Source organism: Anser anser (genome assembly GCF_964211835.1).
Source record: "Anser anser genome assembly, chromosome: 5".
Taxonomy (NCBI): Eukaryota; Metazoa; Chordata; class Aves; order Anseriformes; family Anatidae; genus Anser; species Anser anser.
The window spans coordinates 63,893,631-63,913,544 of NC_139725.1; the positions used below are offsets into that span (position 1 = coordinate 63,893,631).

Sequence of the window (19,914 nt, forward strand, 5' to 3'; positions counted from 1 at the left end):
GGACTAGCAGCAGCCTGTGCTGGTTTTCACCCAGCCTGCAGATGAAAGGAAGGCTGATAAAGGCACGCTGAAGTTACATGCAGTGTCTTGGGCTCCCGGAAAGTATGCAGGAAACCAACATTCATTTGTTTCGCTGTTTATGAACCCCTTGAGTTTATCACTTCGGTGTGGCCCATAAAAAGCTTTTTTATTACTTGTCCTTGGAATCAAAATTGGACCGACTGCTCTGTAATTCCCAAGAGCTCTTCTTTCCCACTTCCTTACTTGTGAGGCCTGGGTCTCTTTCTTAAGGCCCTAAAAGTACTTGCTAATGGCTTGGAGATGAGCAACTTGCATAGGTACAAGAGGGTGAATGCCATCAGACTGCCAGACTGAGTTACATTTATTTTGTTTATGTGACCTTTAACTGCTCTTTGTGTATTTAGCACCATGTTAAGTGAAAAAGCCTTGAATGACAGAATGACAGACTGGTTGAGGTTGGCAGGGTCCCCTGGATCCATCTGACCCAACCCTTGCTCCAGCAGGGCCACCCAGAGCAGGCTGCCCAGGGCCACGTCCGGGTGGCTTGTGAAGATCTCCAAGGAGGGAGCAACCTGTTCTATTGCTGGGGCAACCTGTTCTATTGCTCAGTCACTCACAAGGTAGAGAAGTGCTTCCTGATGTTCAAAGGGAACCTTCTGTGCTCCAGTTTATGCCCATTGCCTCTTGCCCTGGCCCTGGGCACCACTGAAAGGAGCCTGGCTCTGTCCTCTTTGCACCCTCCCATCAGGTATGTATAGACATTGAGGAGATCCCCCCGAGCCTCCTCTTTTCCAGGCTGAACAGTCCCAGCTCTCTCAACCTTTTCTTGTAAGAGAGATGCTCCTATCCCTTCATCATTTTTATGCCCCTTTGGTGGATTCTTCCCAACATACCCAGGTCTCTCTTGTACAGGGGGGTCCAGAACTGGACCCAGCACTCCAAGTGCGGCCTCACCAGTGCTGGGTAGAGGGGGAGCACCACTTCTCTTGACCTGCTGACAGTACTTTGCCCAATACAGTCCAAAATGCCATTTGTCTTAGCAGCAGGGGCAAAGTGCTGTTCACATTCAACTTGTTCGCTGGGACCCCTGGGTCCTTTTCTGCAGAGCTGCCTTCTAGCTGGGTGGCCCACAGTATGTCTTGGTGCCTGGGGGTGTTGCCCTCCAGGTGCAGGATACATCACCTCCCTCCACGCCAAGCTTTTTCTTCCCTCTTTTCTGTAAGCAAGGGCCTGCATGGTTTCTTTGTCTTGGCCTCATTCCTAAAGTATTTCCAGCACCTTTCCTTACTGCCTTATATGCTCCTGGATGTTTGCCCCAGGGTTTCATTGCAGCCAGATGTGAATGTCTCTGGGAATTTCTTTCTGAGAAGTGTAACCTACCACTTCCCTGAGTTTGTTCTCTCCGTGGTCTATTGTTTAAATCAGTTTACACCTGCTGGGATATTTAACACAGGCTGGAAATAGTTACTGTTATATTCGAAGCTGTAATGCGTATCCATGAATGGTTTCAAGAAGGAGATAGCCTAGACTCAAAGGGATTGTTTATTTTGGGACTGGATTTTGACATCCTGCCCACACAAAGCAGCTTTTGACTCTGGGAATGTTCTAGCAACTTGTCAGTGGCAGCCCACCTGGACTTGCACCGTGTGCATACCTTGTGTTAGGATCCAGCCCTGTAGGATGCACACCAAAGTAAACAGAAGTTCTAGCAGCACTGAAACAAATCTATGCAATAATATCCAAAGAAGCTCACATAGCTCCCTTTTTCAATCATTTCACTCTTTTTTTTTTTTTTTTTTGATACTATTTATAATGTATTTGTTTTCTATTCCAGGAGTTCAGGGGGTTTTGCTCTCTCGGGTAAACTGCTGGGACTGGCCTGGTGTTTGCACGACAGAGAATGTCACCCAGTTTCCTACCATAAAGATTTACAAGAAGGGAGAGCAACCGTTAATGTACAATGGCATGTTGGGAACTGAAGAACTGACCAGCTTCATCATGTTGTAAGTGCCTGTTAATGGGTCCCCACACAGTAGGACTGGCACATCTACTAGATGATCTGGATACTTTAGGGCCTGTGTCATGGAATGCCTTTCTGGAAAAATAATGTCAGATCTGGTGGTAGACCTGATTTAGAAATTAGCTTAAGAACTTTCTGTGTTTTTTTTTTTTTTTTTTTTTTTGTCAAAAACATCTATTCTTGAGCAATATATCCATCTGTTGTCACTGTCCCTCTCTGGAATTCATTCTGTTATTTTTAACGTGGGTCTCAGTCCAGGAAAACCCTTTGGGTGTGGACCTAAGGTGATGATGTTGGTGGCAAAGCCCACTGTGGTTTTATTGGAGGCAGAGCCAACCCATTACCCTAAACCAAGAGATCTCTGCGGTTTAGCTGAGGGGTGTCAGCCTGTCCCACGTGCAGAAAAGATCTCAGAAAAGCCAGTTTGGCTTAGGGCTATTCTTTTCCCCATAACCACTTCCAGTACCTTTCAGTGACTAGGCATTGCCATTCCTTCCCAGAGGCAACTGATTTTTGTCTATGGTGAGGTGTAATGGTTGTCAGGTTGGGTCGGGGCCTTGTTGTTATGAGGATTTAGGTTGCCCTTTTGTCTCTTCATCCCAAAAGTGAAGAAGAAGGCAGCCCGTGTTGGTTCTCTTCCATTCCATAGGAGCCGAGTTTCCTGCCCTCTGAAGCTGATGACGATTGATGAAGCAGAAGGGTACTTAAGAGGAGAGCTTCCATCTGAGCTGTCGTCCTATCACCACGCTTCAGTTCTAGGAGTATTTAGCACAGCCATGAGTAAAGGTTAGTGTGGTATTTATGGGTTAAGCACTCAGTTTAATTCCTGACTGGAGATGGTTGATGCCAGATGCTTGGAAGTTCCTCCATGTTTCGTTTTCTCTCAGTGACCAACCATGTTTGCTCACATCAAAGCCTGCCTGGCACCACGTTTCTTACCTTTTGCAAGTAGATTTCAGGTAGTTCCACATGTGAGACTCACGGTTTGAACCCTGACTCAAAGGACATTCAGCGGTTAGCTAGCAACTGTGGACATTTTTATTATACCCACTGTGGTAGCATCTGATAACCCTGATGGGTATTGGAGACATTGTGCTTAGAAAGTACAAAAAAACAATTTCTTGGGTGACCCAGGGCTGCATGACCACCCATACAAAGAAGTTTTTGCAAATGTCCAATCTGAACTTACCAAGCCACAATTTGTGCCTGTTGTCCCTGTTTTATCTCCTGCCCCTTACTTGCCATGAAGAGTTTGTCTCTGTCCTCTTCATAAGCCCCCTTCAAAGTAGTTGCAGGCTGCTATCAGATCTCCTCGCAGCCTCTGACTGAGCCCAGATCCATCAGTACTCCACACACAACATGTCACAGCATACTGTTTTGTAAAGAAATCCCTTTCCACTATTGGATCAACAGTTATCTTGCTCCTCATGCAAATGTGGAAGTTCCAGTCCTTCCAACCAACACACAATCTGAAATCTTAAAAAAAAAAAAAAACAAAAAAAACAATACCAGCTAACTCTGGGAGTTACTGCAGTAAAAAAGGGAGATTTTTTCTGATATTGGTGAAGATCAAAATTTCAGAGTATTTTTCATTTTGAAGCTTCATTGTGCCTGTAAACATGTTAAATGCAAATAAAACTACTTTCTTGCAAGAGGAAGTCCACGGGAATCTAATATGCTCAGAGGTAAGAACAAAATAAAATGTCAGGAACCAACCAGCAAACATCTGGGCTGTGCTCACAGAGCCAGCTAACGTGCCTCGCTTCTTCTGGAGGGCCTGTATCTAAGTCTGTTAAATATAGGAGAAAATCTTGTTGATCTCAAAAAATCTTTAGACCATTTTTTCGTAGTTTTCATTAATTGAACTCCAAAATCTTCCCTGTATCCCACATATTCCACTCTCTCTAGTAATGGAGCCTGCATTAGCCCAGATGACAGGATCTCAGATAGTATGGGGGCTGGTTCTCTGCAGGGAACCTGCTTGGATCCAGCTGGACTTGCGAGCTGAGACTGTTTCCCGAACAGAAGAAGTTCATTTCCTTCTAGACCTGCTCCGTCTGTGGAAACAAGAGACTTGGAGGTTTGCAGACAGCTCTGTGTGGAGCCCGCAAGATTGCCTGTTCCCTTAGGGCATGCTCCATCTGCAATCTGGAATGGCATCCGCAGTCTGGGTAACTCAGCCACAGATGCCAGGGGAGATGAAATACGCGATGCTTTGGCAGTGTGTAACCTGAGGGAGATTTGAGTGTCATGCAGAATAATCTGAGGGAACAGAAAACCGGAGCCAGCGGTTCTGGCACCAAACCCAGGCCTGGAGTCAGGGAAACCACATAGCTGTCCTTATCAGCCCGCAGACTTCTCTGGAATTTCCAATTATTTTCTCATGGCAAGAATTCCTGCTCTTACCTGAACCAGCAACGTGCCATGTCATTGTCCTCCCTGGTTAACTGAAACAGAGCAACGGGATGTCCAGTTAAATAAAGCCCTGTTCTTTTTCCAGCACTTAATGTGAGAACTATATTAAGAAACCATTAAGTGGGTCTAAGCTAAAAGAGGTTTGTCAGAAAAATCATAATGAAAATTTATTACAAAGAGGTACACAGTATTGCTAGGGCAATGAATGAGCGTTTTCCTGGAAACTAGAGGAATTTGTAGGAGAGGAGCTTGTTTGCTACTCAGAAGCGTACTTGGAAGCAAAACAGCGTCCTAAAATGTGCAGCAATTGTTTAAAAATACACCTGTGTTCCGTGCAGCTCTGGTAACATCGCAGGGCTTGCCAGCATCAGTGTAAACCAAGCAATAAACATTAGCTGATTGTCCTCTGTGTGTCCTCCAGCACTTTGGAAACAGGTAGGCTGCTTCTGATTTCTGCTGCACATTTTGATTATGCCTGGGGCTTTGTGCGCAGACTGCTCGCTTAAACAGAAACTCGTGATCACACTTAACGCGTGGGCAGAACAAAGAAAGGACCGGCATGACCCTTGTCTTGTCTCCAGCATGGCTGTAGTAGACATTAAGGAAGAAGATGTAAGACACGTTCAGAAGGATTTCTTTCCCTGGCAACATGGAACCTGCCTCTAATAATCAGCAACTTAAGGTCTTCCTTAGTCTAGAAATCTCCACCTTGCTTTGTATCTAATAGCTGCTGGTGGCATAATCTGAATCTTTACTTGGTATCCAGAGTATGCCATGGCAGTGACGTTAGTCCTTGGAGGATTTTATGCGTGGCTGTGTATTTCCTGTTCTCTGCTAACTGGTGCACAAGCGTTTTGTTGGCTGCTGGGTATCGTGTTAGTAGAAATGGTGAATAATTGATCCTGATTCACTTTATTTGAGATCTTGCGTTGCCTAAGCCATCCTTTGTCACTCAGCAGAAGCAGTCAGACACAGTTAAAAGTAGCAAAAAAAAGCAGCAAAAGTAGAAAAGCAGCTTAGCTGAAGCAGCTTCAAACTTTCACTCAGTACAAATCAAAATACACACTATGTAATCTACAGTCAAATAGTTTTCAGGAGAATAAAACGTTCTCCAGTTACAACAATTGGAGTTTTCTGGAAGTCTGCAGTTAGCAGTAAGTTCTCTCACGCTTGGTTTGAGACCCCTGTCTTTACCATGCCCTGTGCTTGACACTGTTTACCTACTAACGCGTACTCTTAGGTGTGTAACTTTTCCATGCTCATGGAACTTTTCTTCTATTGTAGCAAAAATTTTCAGCAGTATTTTAATTTACAAGCCAGCTGGGTGGCGCCTTGGGCTGGAAGAAGCCACACAAAGATGCTGCAAGTACTGCTGGAGAGCATGATTTCATGACATGCCTTTTGCTGTTGCTACAGGAATGAGGGACTCAAATCCTGCCTCTGAAAGCTGCAGGAACTACAGACTCTTCGTCCTCCAGCAGTTTTCTTTCTTGTCGTTCCAAAATCCCGCTTTGAAGCTGTGCTTGTGCAATTCATGGGAGCTGTCATAAAAGGCAGCTGGGATTCCAGCTCGAGGCACATGCTGCAGTGAGTGACCAGTTCTGCGGGGAAATAAAACAGTGTTCTCAGGGGGATTGGTTTTCTAGGAATTACTTAAATAGCTTATTTGGAAGCACTTTGGATCTGTAGTGGAACTGTGTGAATTTAGGGGTTTCTTGCACAGAGCTAAGAATGTTGCTGTGAGCTGTGTGTAACTCTGGATACGTCACAGATAGCCCCCAAAACGCTGAAAAATTTGGAAGTGTGCTAGGAGAGAAGTGCGAAGTGGAATTTGATGGGGAGGAAAGGTCTCGGTGCAAATGAGCCTGATGAAATAAGCAAGCCTGGATTGTGCCGAATGTTGTCCTGATTTAGGAGAGAATTCCTGCAGCCAGGGCCTCTCCAGGGCAGCACTTGAGCACATGCTTACGTCTCAAGTAGAGTGTTTAAAGTTAAATGCCTGTGGAAGTGCTCTCCTGAGGAAGTTTGGATTTAAGCCTGCTCCTTCCATGTCAGGCTGGGTTCCTTAGTGCCTTATAGCACGGGGTGTGCTCACGATCTTCCTCATGGCCTTCTCTTGGGAAGCTGGACCACCAACAAGTTTCCAAAGGATTTCTTGCTGAAGCTCACGGTATTCCTTACTGGCTGGCCATGTGGCTTGTTTTTGTCTCAGCACTGATAAAAACAAGGGACGAAAGAAAAACTGAATCTGGAAACCGGTGTCAGACCCATCCCGTGGTATTTTCTCTGCATCACAAGATGAACTGGCCAACCTGTCTCACAAGCTTCGTGACACATGCCTTGTTTTTTGCAATGTCTGAGCTCCCAGTGAGCCACTCCTTTTAGGATCCGAGCTTCCATTTGGAAAGGAAAATGGTGTGAAGGAAAGCTCGTAGTCCCTGTGGTTCCAAGGGATCACAATGGAAAATACGGCCTCGAGTGTTGCAGGAAAGCCAGAGGCAAAGAACCAAAAAGTGACCAGTTTGAGCCAGCTTCGGTTTATTGAGGTCTGAGTCACCGGTCCCAAGTGCTTGGGTTGGCCAGTTGTGATACGGTGGTGTATGTTATGAGGAACACTAAACAGGATCTGAATGGTATTTTTATTTGGATCAAGAAGCAATGTGGCTGTATCTGAATCGCAACCTTAACTCTTGGGCAAACCTGACTTCTCTAAACTTCTCTAGGTGATTTCTCACTCTCCTTAAGTCGAAAGAGCCTTTTTTCGTTGTCTTCAGTTGCCTGGTATACAAAGAGTGGGAGAGCTGAAAAGTGCTGTGTTTTCAGGCTACTTCGGGCAGCAGCATTTTTATCTCTGATAGGCTGCTAGGCTGGTATTTTACAAGCTCACGCACCATGGCTTGTGTATTCTTACCAAGTTTGTCTCTTCCATGGAGTTGCCTAAAAGTTGAGGATGTTTTTTAGTTGCCTAAAAGTTGAGGATGTTTTTTAGTTGCCTGAAAGCGAGGATGTTTTTTAAAGGCGTCAAACAGCTCTGGAGCCAGCTTCCTTTTGGGGCTGTGCTCTCAATCTCTCAGCGTGGATAGATTCGGCTGTGGTGGACTAAGGGAGACCCAGTCCGTACTTTTTCATCCTCTGCCTGAGCTCACTGTCTGTGTAAGCCGAGTTGCAGACCCCAGCAGCCTCTGCGTATGGATTTGTGCTAGGACGCTGCTCTCTGAACTGTGACAGTAGAGGTGCTGTACTCTCTCTGCAGCTGCAAAAAGCAGTAGAAGGCACTGTGTGTCTCCAAGGTAGTTAGCCTTTTGACCCTTGATGCCTGTAGCAGACCCTCCTGTTGGGAGGAGCTGGATAAGGCCAGAAGACACTTTGGAAGAGGTTGGTTTATCTGCTGGGCACTTAACACTACTCCCGTTCAGTCATCATCCGTCATTTCCAAAAGGTCACGGAGATTTATGCGATTTCTGTTTAGCCTTGTAATTGGCCTCCTGTTTCTAAGAACACTTATGGTCTTTAAGTCCTTAAGGGCATTTCACTTTCCATCATGTCTGTGTCGTGCAGATCCTGGAAACTCAGCGCTGGTGGCTAAAGAGCAGACACTGTTCTCACACTAGGAACTCTTTGCCTCTGATCCTTCCAGTTGCTGCCAGCTCCTCCCTCACGTAGCCTGTGGCCATGAGGTGCATCCATTTCTCATCAGCCACTAATCATATTTTTGTTCACAACTGACAATTTGCTGTGGGAGGGTGTTATATATGCAGATGCGGTGATTTGGTTTCCAGAAGGAAGCTGCCACTTCTCCATTGTTTATTTATGTATCTTTGTCTTTTTTTACAGCCAAGGAAGCTTTCATAGAGGCAGGAAGCATCTTAAGTGGGCACGTGACAATGGGGATGTATTTTGAAGACGATGCCTTGGCTTTGTAAGTTGTTTGCCTTTTTCTTTGGTGAGAATTCAAACTGGCCTGCACTTAGCAAAAGCTACTGCCTAAGCTGAGCGTTTATCAGCAGCCCCAAAGAGCTACAAGTGACGTGGTTCTGTAGCAGGATTGGTCAGGACTCTGCCAAGGGGACATGTAGCTGTGATTCTGCCACTGATTTATAGCCCGTCCAAAGGCAACCTAATTAACCCCATTGTAATGAACAGTCCCTTCCTGTTGTTCAGCTCACTATAGGTATTTTCAGTCCTGCCAGTCCCCCATGTGTTTGTTGGGTTCCCCATAAAAAAGGGCCCAAACGTATGGGGAAAAAACAGGCTGCAAAAATGGTACCTTCTAGCTAGGATCAGTGTGCAAAAAAAGAAAAAAAGAGTTCTGCCCTTCTATTTCCACTGAGAAGAAATGAAGACTTGTGATTCTTCTGCCTCTTTCTGCATTCCCTTCGCTTTCTCTTTCCCTCTTCCCTCTCCTGATGCTGCAAAAGTGCGTGCTGAAGTTGGGGTGGGTGGGGAGGGAAGCACAGGAGGGTTGCTGCAAAGCCAGAGATGTAAATTTAAGTTTTGCTCTGGTGGTTGCCCCCAGTTGCCACTGGCAGCCAAAAGAGAGTCAGTGTGCTACTTGGGACTGCTGGCAGGCTTTATGCCAAGGAGTCCTCGGCTAGTGGTGGAGTGGGGATTGTGTCTGGGTGCTGGAACATGGTTTGGAAGCCCTTACATAAATGCTGGCTTTCCGTGGAGCTGCCTTGGTGTCCAGTAGCCTGCCTGCCTGTAGCACTGTAAAAGGCATTAAACTCCTTTGGTCTCATCCAGCTTCCCGGTGGACGGTCACATCTGGCTGCGAGAGGTTTGCAGCTGCCAATGCCAGGAAAGAATCCACCTCTGTCACTTCTAAAGTTTATATTGCAGTGGACTTTTTTTTTTTTTTTCTTGAAAAATGTGACCACCCATTTCCCTCCCCTCGGCAAGAGCCAGGCATTCCCACCGTTTCCAAGCATGGCTTTGGGCAGGTGTACCCTCTTCCTGGAGGAAAAGTGCTGGAAAAACACAGCAGCCTTCCTCCAGCAAGTATGGTAAAGGCGAAGGCAAAGCTTTCTCGTTCAGTTCCTGATCGATTGAGAGCATAAATTGAGGCCCTACCTTTAAGCCAAATTGGAGCTAATAGGATATGGGCATGTGTCAGTGAATACACTTAGCTGTGTCATTAATGCTCACTCCACCAACTGGCAAAGTTGTTTGGATTAGGTTGTGAGAGATGCTTCAGTGCTTATAAATGCAGGTAGATCCAAAGAGATCTTCGACTTGTCCTGACATCACATTTCCATCAGGAATTGGCCATCGGGGCAGCGTTAAAGATCCCCGAAGGTCCTTGCCCTGTTTTCCAGGTGTGGGTTTTAACAGCCAGTAATGTAGCAGCGAATTTTTTTCACTAGTTTTTTACAGATGTGCTGCATCACGTGCATCGTGTGTTTGGTGAGATATGGACATTTTTGTGATGCGCATGGAAAATAAAAATGTAAATATGTTGGCAGTACGTCTCTATTAACTAAAGCGTGCTCAAAGCACCCACCGTGGTCAGGTATTAGAAGTGAGGCACTGCTAGGCCTGTTCAGCCCTGGGGTAGTGGCAGGAGCTGAAGTCACAGCCAGCAGCATCAGGGTGAAAAACCTGCGCCCAGGAGCTGAAAGATCTTCTTCTTTCTTCCCTAATGATCTCTGCCCAGCTGATAGGAGGAAAAAAGTGAAGGAAGGCAGGAGGGTCTTGAAAAACAAAAAGACACCGATAGAAAAAGCCTGTGTTCTGTCAGCAGTGACACATGCAAGAATATACCACCGTCCTCCTGCTCCAGCCACGGCCTGGAGTGTGCTCCTATTTCGTTGGAATAGTTAATACAGTTTATATTGATATTAATTCTGCCAAGTTTGGATTTTGGCTGTGGAAGGTGTTTTTAGCTGTGATTTGTGGGTGAAGCTACTGTAGATGGTCATCTTCTCAACTGTAAGTAGAAAGTAAACACTTACAGGAATTCCTTATGCAAGAGCCAGGCTCACTTCCCTTCTTTAAAGAAGAAAAGCTACTTTTTTTTCGCTAGGCTCTCACGAAGGAAATGTTTGTGGCTCCCCAGTCACAGAAAGCTGAGTCCTGCTCACATTTCTCTCTTCCCAGACAAAAAGGCATGCAGAATGCACCAAGAATGTTCTCAGCAAAACTGTTTGCTCAGCAAACACCTGATCAGTTGGTAACAAATGAAAAAAAAAAACATAAAAAAACACTAAGGAAGAAATGCTTTGAATGAAGTCATTCTTTATTTCTCACATATTTAGATGTCATAGATTCCTGCCAAGTATTTGTTTGCAGATGTTTTTGATTTAAATGTAAGGCTCATATTACCCATCTAATACCCCTGCTGTGTAAATAGAAAGCTGTCATAGGCAACAATGCAACCACTTGATATGTATTGGTCGCATTACCAGTGAGATAAGACGTGATTGCTTTGTAGACTTTATCGATTGGATGGATAATTTGTTGGTTTTCTGGCAGTATTTAGGAAACTTCCTTATGAAAGGCAGCTGAACAACTTGATCTGTTGAGACATAGGGAACAAGAGTCTTTGTCTCCTCTTTAGAAGTGATCGAGCCAGAGAGACGCTTTGAGACCTGGGGGAGCTTGAGAAGCTCAAAATTCCAGAATGTCTAAGGTTTTACCGTTCTCAGACAACAGCAAGTACAGGTTAATTTGAAAAACAACAGGCAGGAAAGTTAGCGACCTTCGTAATAGACCAGAGGATTCCCAGCCATAAGCAGGGATGTGAAATAACTTACTTGACTGGAGGAGCTCTGGAGCCTAGGCAGAAAGGAGAAAGCATAGCTCAGGACTGGATTTACAACTATTTTTGGAAGAGAGAAGGATGTGTAAGATACAGCCCTGGCTTTTGGTGAGCTGTGAGAAGGCCAGAGCTGTCTGGCCTTCTTGTCGATGTCAAAATATGATGGGAGTTAAGAAATTGCAGTGCTTCCGTGATCTGTAGAAAACTGGGTTGTTTCTGGTGGGGAAAAAAAAAAAAAAGAAGTGTTGAAATGGCCATAAAACCAAAGATTTTCCAGAATGCAGAGGATAACAAAGCAGAGGATACTCCACAACGAAACTGAAAAGGCTCTGAGAAATCCAAGAATGGGGTAGCAAGGAATTCACAACATTTGAAAGTCTCAGGAAAGTACAAGGTCGTTACTGCTGCTCTTTGTCAAGATACCAGTGCAGATCGTGGGTGACCCTTAGAAATTTGCAGTGGCAAATTTCCAGACAAGTAAGTGCTGTGATGGGGAACGGGAGAGGCCTGCATTTGAGCTGAACATCGTGGAAATGTGTTGTCTGCAGTCACCTTCACTTTGTTTGTCATTGTGACCCAAAACAACAAACACTGAGATCTTTAAAGCAAATTTGAACATATCTCTATCCCATTCAGAACTGCTAAAATAGGTGTCCAAGCTGGATTTGCCTGGGCAAACCACAGAGGGGAATGCAATTGGTTGTAACGTGACTTTTCTATGAGCGTTCCTTCATTAAAAATTACTGTTCTGCTGTAGGATGAACCTGTGTTGCACCTTTTTCATATGGAAAAAAGAAAAGGCAGATTACCTTTGAAAAGGAAATCAAACGCATGCTACCTGACAACTGCCACAGCCCGAAATGTTCCGATACCTCTCTCACATGGGCTCACTTCCTCAGTAGTTTTAGTGCCTCAGTCTCTGAAAAATTACCACCAGCCTTCGAAAAATAAACTACAGACAGCCCCCAGAGCAGTCGAGGCGGCTTACTTCCTCAGTTTCGCCCTTCCTCTGGGCAGTGACATCTGGAACCCCCAGGGCTGAAGTTCCTCAAACTTCCAGAAAATTGCTCACCCGTCTTGGTGTGGTCTGTGTCCTTTCATTGCCCAGACTTCTCCTATTTTTTGCTCTTTCCACCTGCTCAGCTTTTTTTTAAATACTCTTGAACCCTTTTACCAGAAGAGCATTGGGGAACAAGGAATGGGCTGGTTTCTCTGCTAAGAGCAAGTTCAGAGGCTGTGCGTGTTGCTGTAACGTAGTGCTGGACTTCAGCAACGCTGCACATGTCCACCGAGACAAAAATCAGCACGTGGAGCCCAGTTCCTGTAGGCTGGTGTCCATCAGGTGCAGCCTCAGGCCTCTGTTTGCTATGGCTTGGGAGATGCTGTAAAGTGCTGCGTGGATATTTGCACACCTTAGGTGTGAAAATGAAAGGTAAACGCCGGCAAATCCTTTAGACTGTGGTGGATTTTTCACTGTTATTTCCTGTCGGCTCACATTGGGACTGTGCAGGGACTTGGAGAGGGAACGATGGAAAATGTGGCGTGCAGGGAGGCAGTTAGGGGCAGCTCGGGACCCTTTCGTCCTGCAGGTGGTCTGCACGGCAGGGTTTCCAGCACCACTTCCCCAGCACCACTTTTAACCGTGAGGATGCCAGCTCTGCGTGCAGCAGGTTTGGTGTGCGCTAAATCCCGTGCCCAGTTCTTGTTGCGGTCGCTTTTTCAGGTCCCGTAAGTACGCAGTGTCTCCCCCAGCCCTCCTCCTTGCCAGGAGCGGAGATCGGAGCGTGGAAGGCATCGCTTTGTCCAGAGAGAGCGCTCAGGACATCGTGCAGATGATCAGATACAGATTGCTGGACACGTTTGTAAGTAAAAAAAAAAAATAACTGTTTTTTTTTTTTCCATTGCGGTCATTTTCAGAAGCTCTGATTATGGCATGGAGCTGCGCAGAATAAATATGTTTGCTCGTTATTTCTATCGTGCTGAGTTACATTTGTATGTGTGCTTTATGACTTGGACCAGACAGCCTGGACAAGAATCTGTTGTTTGGAGCGTGGTCTCATGGGGCGAGACCTGGGAGTCTCTCAGCTGGCTTCTGCTCGCAGTCCCAGCCCCACTGTTGTGGCCTTGGCTTGGCCTCCTGCAGGGCCTGCTCCCTGCCTCTTGCGCATGAGTTTCAGAAGCTGTGTGGAGCTGGGCTGAGCCTGCCTTGCTTCTCTGCTCACCCCCCTTCGTCTCAAAGTGCGCCGCTTCTCCTTCACGCTTGGGCTGGGTGTTAGACGTTTCCAAAGTGCACCCAAGACCCATCGTCCATACTCGGTTTTGAGCTTCCTGCATTCAACGTGGACCCTACAGCCTTGCTTAGCCCCTGCCTCACTCATGTAAGAACAAAAAGCCCGATTTTGTCTTGCTCTCTCCTCCCTCTAAACCCCAACTTCTTGTTTTGATGTCTCGCAGCCAGAAATCACCGTGCAAAATCTGCCTCACTACTTGCAGCTCAGGAAGCCCTTCCTCATCTTGTTTAGCGATGGTGACATCGGTCAGCTGGAAAGCAAGGAAATGCTGAAGCTGGCAAAAGGGATACCCCAGCAAGCGTTTGTACCTTGCTGGTTGAACTTGTGAGTATGCAGAAACCTCTTTGTTTCTTTCCATTAAATTGCTCTTAGCATTTCGGGGCAAGAAAATAAAATGAGTCCGCAATTTCTCAAAACATTATCTATCTGGTAATGTGGTTATTTGGTCTGAAATCATCATGGGTTGGGAGGCCAAATCATTTAGCAATGATTCAGTATGTATTCTGGGCAGCTGCAAAATTGCACAAAAAAGTTAAATTAGTAAAACCTTAATTGATTGCAGAAATAATTGTCAGTAGAATAAAATGTTCTGAAAGATACAGCATGGTAGTTTGACCCTGGCACTGAAGTTATTTGTATTTTTTTTTTACTTAAGACACTCCTGGAGTGTCTTAAAGCAATTATTCCATCAGCAATTAGAGGGAAACGCAGCAGGGCAATTAGTGATTGCTGACCATAGGAAAAAAAAAAGTTTCCAGAAGGGACACCCAGAAGAAGCCCCATAAGACAACCTTAAAAATATTGAAGAAACAAAATGAATCCAGGAGCTAAGAAATAAGTTGTAGAAGAAGGGATTTTTTTTTTAATCCCCTCCTCCTGTGTGCATTTTCAGTTTTTAGCCTCTGTTTGTTTTGCCCAAGCCCAGAGACACCTCACTGTCTTAATCATAACGTGCTTTGAAGTCTGGGAAGTGCCTAGCAGCGTGGGCTGAAGTTTTGCTAAAGGGAAATGCACATGTTTTCAAAGAGAGGACGATTTGTGTGCCAGTAATGCGCAAGAAATGAGAGCCCCTGGAACTTCCCCACCTACGCCTCTGCCTCTGTTCGCCTTTACTGAGAAAGAAAAGGCTGTCCTTTGTCAGGGCAAGAGTGTTTCCACATGAGGCAGAATATGACCATTGGCTTGTAAAGAGTAACACAGTCCTAGAAAGAGGATCTCATTCCCATGGTGAGAGCCAGCTCAGACCCCGTGCACCACTGAGCCTCAAAATAGCGCCTGAAGGCCTCGTCATCTCCGTGTCCTTGCTGTCCCTCCGTCTCAGTCAGATGTCCTCTTGTGGCTCTCTGGCACTTGGGGAAGTTGCCGTTCCGACTCCTCACCGCTGCCTGCTGACCGTAGGAAACCGCCCTGTTGCTGCCAAGGGGCTGGGTTGCGTGAGCACACCCCTCTGCGTTACCTCCTGCCCTTGCTTGCAGGGCGGTGACAGCAGCCAGGCTGCAGGGAGCTGGGAGTTCTCCCCCCAAATTGCACTACAGGGGCTCTGCAGGGAGCTGGGAGTTCTCCCCCCGGATAACACTACAGGGGCTCACCACGGTGGGGGCCGCTGTGTCATTTCTGTCTCTCCTGTTCTTCGAAACTTCTGGTGGAGCAAATTTCACGCCTTCCTACAGGATTTATCCCAGCGGTTCGCTGCTCCTCCTGCTAGAGGATTTCCTCACGCATCTCCTCCTGCTGTCCGCTATCTCCCCATTAGACCCTAATGGCTTGCTTAAGTCACTGAGCCTATAAATGTTGCTGGGAGCTTCTACAGCTGTCCCGTAGGTAAAACTGTGTTCGTGTGCCTTGCTGGATGTGGCCCAAGGGCTTCGGCACTTCCTTGATTCTTGGTCATGTTCTGTTTGCTGCCAAACTGCTGCTGAGCGAGTCGAAATCTCTTCTTCTCACCAGGAAGAACACTCCGGCGGGCCACGGGGTCCTGAAGGCATACTTTGCCACCGTGCCTTCGTTGCCTGTTCTCGTCTGGGTGAACCTTCATGCCGGGGGTCAAGTGTTCAAGTTCCCACCAGAGCAGTCTGTCACCGAAACAAACATCTTGTCTTGGCTGGAGAAGCTGAAGGCAGGACTGGAGATTCCCAGCAGTAAGTGGACGAGCGTTTGAAACGTTCCTAAGTGTGCACTCTTAGCTCTGGTCTGTTTATGAGAAGATGCTCCGTGCAATAAATTGTCTGTCCTGGAATTTAATGATGGAAAAACTAGCTATTCTAGTTTGATTTGGAGCAGTACAAATAGTCCGGCCAGAACAGAATACCCATACTCACGAGTTTGCTTCGGGACTGTTTAATGTTCAGAGCCAAGCATGAATAGTTCTGAATCGACATCTCTTCCCTGTAATAATCCCCAAAGCTGGCTGTGCTCTCCGCTTGCTGAGGACAGATTTGCTGAAACAGTGCTTGCTATTAAAAAGTCTCCTGGCTCCTAGTTGTCAGGGTAAGAAACAGCTGCTCTTTAGGCACCTTCCAACATTATTTTTTTGGTCAGGTGAGTATAAGGAAGCTGGTGTTTTCCTGTGGTCTTTGCGACATAAAGGGTTGGCAGGCTTTTCACCGAGTCCCTCCTGCCTTGATCAGCTGCTGAAGATTTGAGGAAAGGCAAATGTGCCTTCCTAAAGCGTTACACGTAGCCGTAGTGTGCCACGGGAGGGGTTGGGAATAACTGGCTGACAGCCTGCTTCAGGCTCCCGAAAGGCAGTGGGGATTTTGATCCGTGATGAATTTCAAAATGAGCCTTTCAAAGCGATTGTTTCCGAACGCCAGCACCAGCCTGGATGGGTAGGACGTGTGGTAGGACGTGTGTAGGATGTCTCAGTACCCAAAGCCATCACTGCTGACCCAGCAAGGGCTGCTGCCACGCCGTCACCCAGCCGTCTCCCCCACCTCTTTCCATCTCCGCTGCTAAAGGCTGCACATTTAGGTCTCCAGTTAGGGACCATCCCTCAGCTTTCAGGGTATCAGAGGGGTGTGCTGACGGTTGGGCAGCACGGCCAAGGGCTGTGCCAGCCATCACAGCCTCCCTTCTCAAGCTTTTAAGCACTATGAACTGTGCGATCAGCCTTAAAAGCATAAATTAAAGAGCATCCTCACTTAGTGGTACTGCTTCCTCTCTGCAGAGACAGCAGTCTCCCTCCGTGCCTAATGACATTTCAGTAATGCACTCATTAACATAGCTATTTGAGGCCCGTCCACTGCTGGAGAGGCACAGAGTGTTGCTGCTCGTCAGCTTCACAGTTTGGAGCTCTGAGGACGTAGGAGCAGGCCGTTGAGGAGAGGAGCCCTTGGCCAGCTCCAGTAAATGTTAATGCATCTGCGGTCGGTTTGGTTTGAGTGTCAGTGTTAGCCGTGGCGATAAAAGTGATCTTTTAAAAAAGATCTTTAATTTTGCATTCACTGGAAGCACGGAAAAGCTATACTTGGTCTGAAATGGAAATAATCTGCAAAGCGGGTCACATCACAGCCTCTTAACTCATTAACAAGCGGCTGCATTCACTTCTCAGGTACCTTGTCTGAGGAAGACTGGAAACCACCTCTTCCTGCTTACGATTTCCTCCAAATGATGGACACCACAGCGCCCGAATTCACCCTCCGTGCCTCCTACCGCCACGGGGACGGGCAGGAGCAGCAGCAGCCAGAAGGCTCTGAAGAGAAGGCCACAGTGCGAGAGGAGACGCCTGAGGAAGCTGGGGTGAAGGCAGAGAAAGTCCAGTCCCCTGGGAGGGATCTGCGTGGGACAGCCCCGAGGCTGGCAGGGAGGGAAAAGCAGGCCAAGAGACACAGTGAGCTGTGAGAGCGAAGGGCTGCGGGACAGTGCCCAGAAAAAACTCTTCTCACTTTCTCAGCCCTCGGTGAGCCTTTGCAACACAGAGGGAGAAGGGAGTTTGGCTGTAAATTGGTGGCGAGGGGATAAAACAGCCCCCGAGTTTCAGTTTAAGTTCCCCGTGGCGCTGCGTTGGTAGTTCTGTGGAACCTGGTGTTTCTCACACCAGAAATGTGTCCGTACAACCTCCTGGGTGCTGTCCGCATCGCATTTCACGGCAAATCACGGGAGCAGAGCTGCGTGGAGGCGGCTGCCGAGGAGTTCTGCGCACCTGGTAATTAACGGAGCGGCAGGGTGAGCTCACCGTGCACGCGGAGCGCTCGCCTCCCCAACAAATCGTGCCAGAAAAGTTGAATCAGCACAGCCCTTCTGTACGGTTTCTGTATATCTCACCAAGATGCTCTGGTTACCCTGGGCAGGAAGAGTGAGTGATTCCGGGAGAAAGAGCACTTCTCTCCCCTTGGTTCCAGCAGAGGCTCGGCAGATCTGTCGGCGAGCTCTGCCCTCGGTAAGCAGTTCGGTCTGCCCTGTGACTACACAGAGCCGCGAGGGCAAACGTTCCACTCACCTCAAATCTGCAGTGTTTAAACTGACACACAGCTGTTTACACCTGAGTCGGGAACTGAATTCATTAGCGTTCATCCTCGGGGGTAACAGCGGTATCTGGCTAAGGTGGCTTTATTGTGAAGGCCAGAGCTCGGGTCATCACAGCAGCTGTGAGTACCCAGCACAAATATTTGCCAGCAAAGCCCAAGGGTGGGCAGATCGGGCGATGGCTTTTCTCAGTGCTGGCATTTTCTTGGTTGCAAGCCCAGGGGGTTATTTACAGCCTCTGCTATTTTTCTGTGGTCTCAGTAACAGCAGTGAGGTTGGTGCCTTCTGCGGCAAGGACGGTGCGGGGAATGAGGTGTGTGGGAAGGCCAGCAGTACGGAAACGAGGGGAGAGAGATGAGGGGCAAGGCTGGCGGTGCTGGGGAGAGGCTGTTCCAGCGTGCGACAGAGCCGTTCCACGTCCTTTTGGTGAGGACTGGGAGATTCAGGGCCCGGGGACGTGGAGTTCCAGCCCTTGCTTGTTTCCTCAAGACAGCAGAAGGTCCGTCATTCCATGCTGCGAGACATCTTGGGGTGCGAGCTGGGGAGAAGCGCGGTGTGGTCAGAGGGAAGCTCTGTCTAATCCCACTGATGGCCACGACAATCTTCTTCCCACTGCCTTTAACCTGCTCTGTTCCACAGCACTGCCGAGGTGTGCCGGGAGGGTCGGATCTTCCTCCTTACGGCTCTGAAGTTCCTGGTGAGGGGGGAAAAAATGGTGTTAAGGAACCACCGAGAGCATTGTGAAGTCTCTCTCTCCCGTCCTGCAAGCAGCCTGCGTGGTTGGGAGTATTTTGAAATGCCGAGAAATAAACCATTACTCTTGTGCTCTCCTTGAAGCCCTTAATTGGAGCAGGCCGTTTTTGGACTTACTGACCGGGCTCGGGGCCAAAATATATGTATTTAAAGTACCGAGCTGCAGTATGCAGAACGGAGTCTGCCGTGCAGCAGAACTTTCCCAGGGGGAAGGAGGAGGTCGGCGAGTTCTCCTCCGTGAGTTCCTGCCGTTCCTCGGCAGCAAGCAGCCGTCCCACCGCGCTCCGCGAGCGGTACGGGGGGCATTGCCACCGCTGCCCCCAGTGACACCACTGCTGCTCTCCCTCCTGCTGCATCACTCTCCCGCTTCGGGCAGGCAAAGTACGATATCTGGGCTTATCCCTCGGTCTCAAATAAACCCTTATCTCCGGTTTAATCACTCGGCGTTCGTCTTGGTGGCGAGCGCTGCGGTGCGTGGAGCGCCTGACGTCCCCGACCAGCGTGCCCAGGGTGGAAGCGCGCTTCCAGGAAGGCTCCTTCAGCCTCTGCGTGCCTACGGCAGGAGGATCCCTTACTTCAGCAGATTTTGTGCAATCCGAGGAGTCTTCCCGGATCCCCGCTGCTCTTGGCAGCGCGTTAATTTTTTTTTTTTATCGCGGACCTTAGCCACGCGGTGTCTGGGCAGGAGCCTGTCACTAGGGGTCAGTGCCACATCTCGGTTATGGCTGGAAAAATTGCTGCCTTTGAGGGTGCTGCTCAGTTCTTCCTGGAGAATTGCCATCGAAGCCGTGGGGGTTCAGGAATCGGATATCTTGGGGGGGGGTGCGGGTGGCTGAGGGCCTGCTTGCTGCCGGGGGCGGTGGCCGTAGCAAGCCTAAGAGCCGGGGAGTCGCAGCGCTACGGGGTTCAGCGCCCACGTCGCCAGTGGGGTCCCTAAACCCCGAGCCTCCCAGCAGGGGTTCGGAAGCGCCGGGAACCCCGAAAGAAACCGGCAGGTCCCTGTGGTGACGCGGGGAAGGGAAGGGACGTGCTGCTAGCATCGAGCTGGCCGGCCGCCGCGTCTGATGGAGCTGCTGACCCCAAGCACGGGTGTGGGGCAGGGTCCTGCACCCCATCGGGTTGCACGGGCCTGGCTCCGAGCTTGTTTGTTTCTTTAAACACAAAATGTCTTTTCCATTGTGCGGCGCTAGCAG

At 48.1% G+C, this 19,914-nt stretch overlaps 1 protein-coding gene across 6 annotated transcripts in view; it reads left to right on the forward strand.

Annotated features, from left to right (window-relative positions):
• The window catches only part of TXNDC16 (thioredoxin domain containing 16), a 45,138-nt gene that overhangs the window by 23,467 nt on the left and 1,757 nt on the right, over positions 1-19,914 (forward strand). For 5 of the 6 annotated variants that reach the window (XM_083837825.1, XM_083837827.1, XM_083837828.1 and 2 more), the window contains 7 exons: positions 1,856-2,024; positions 2,691-2,827; positions 8,291-8,375; positions 12,937-13,075; positions 13,668-13,828; positions 15,452-15,642; positions 17,055-18,804. In XM_083837825.1, coding sequence (XP_083693951.1) covers positions 1,856-2,024; positions 2,691-2,827; positions 8,291-8,375; positions 12,937-13,075; positions 13,668-13,828; positions 15,452-15,642; positions 17,055-17,344 — 1,172 coding nt within the window. In that variant the 3' untranslated portion in view covers positions 17,345-18,804. Of the gene's footprint in view, positions 1-1,855; positions 2,025-2,690; positions 2,828-8,290; positions 8,376-12,936; positions 13,076-13,667; positions 13,829-15,451; positions 15,643-17,054; positions 18,805-19,914 lie in introns of those variants that run through there. The other variant, XR_014584921.1, reaches the window with a different exon arrangement.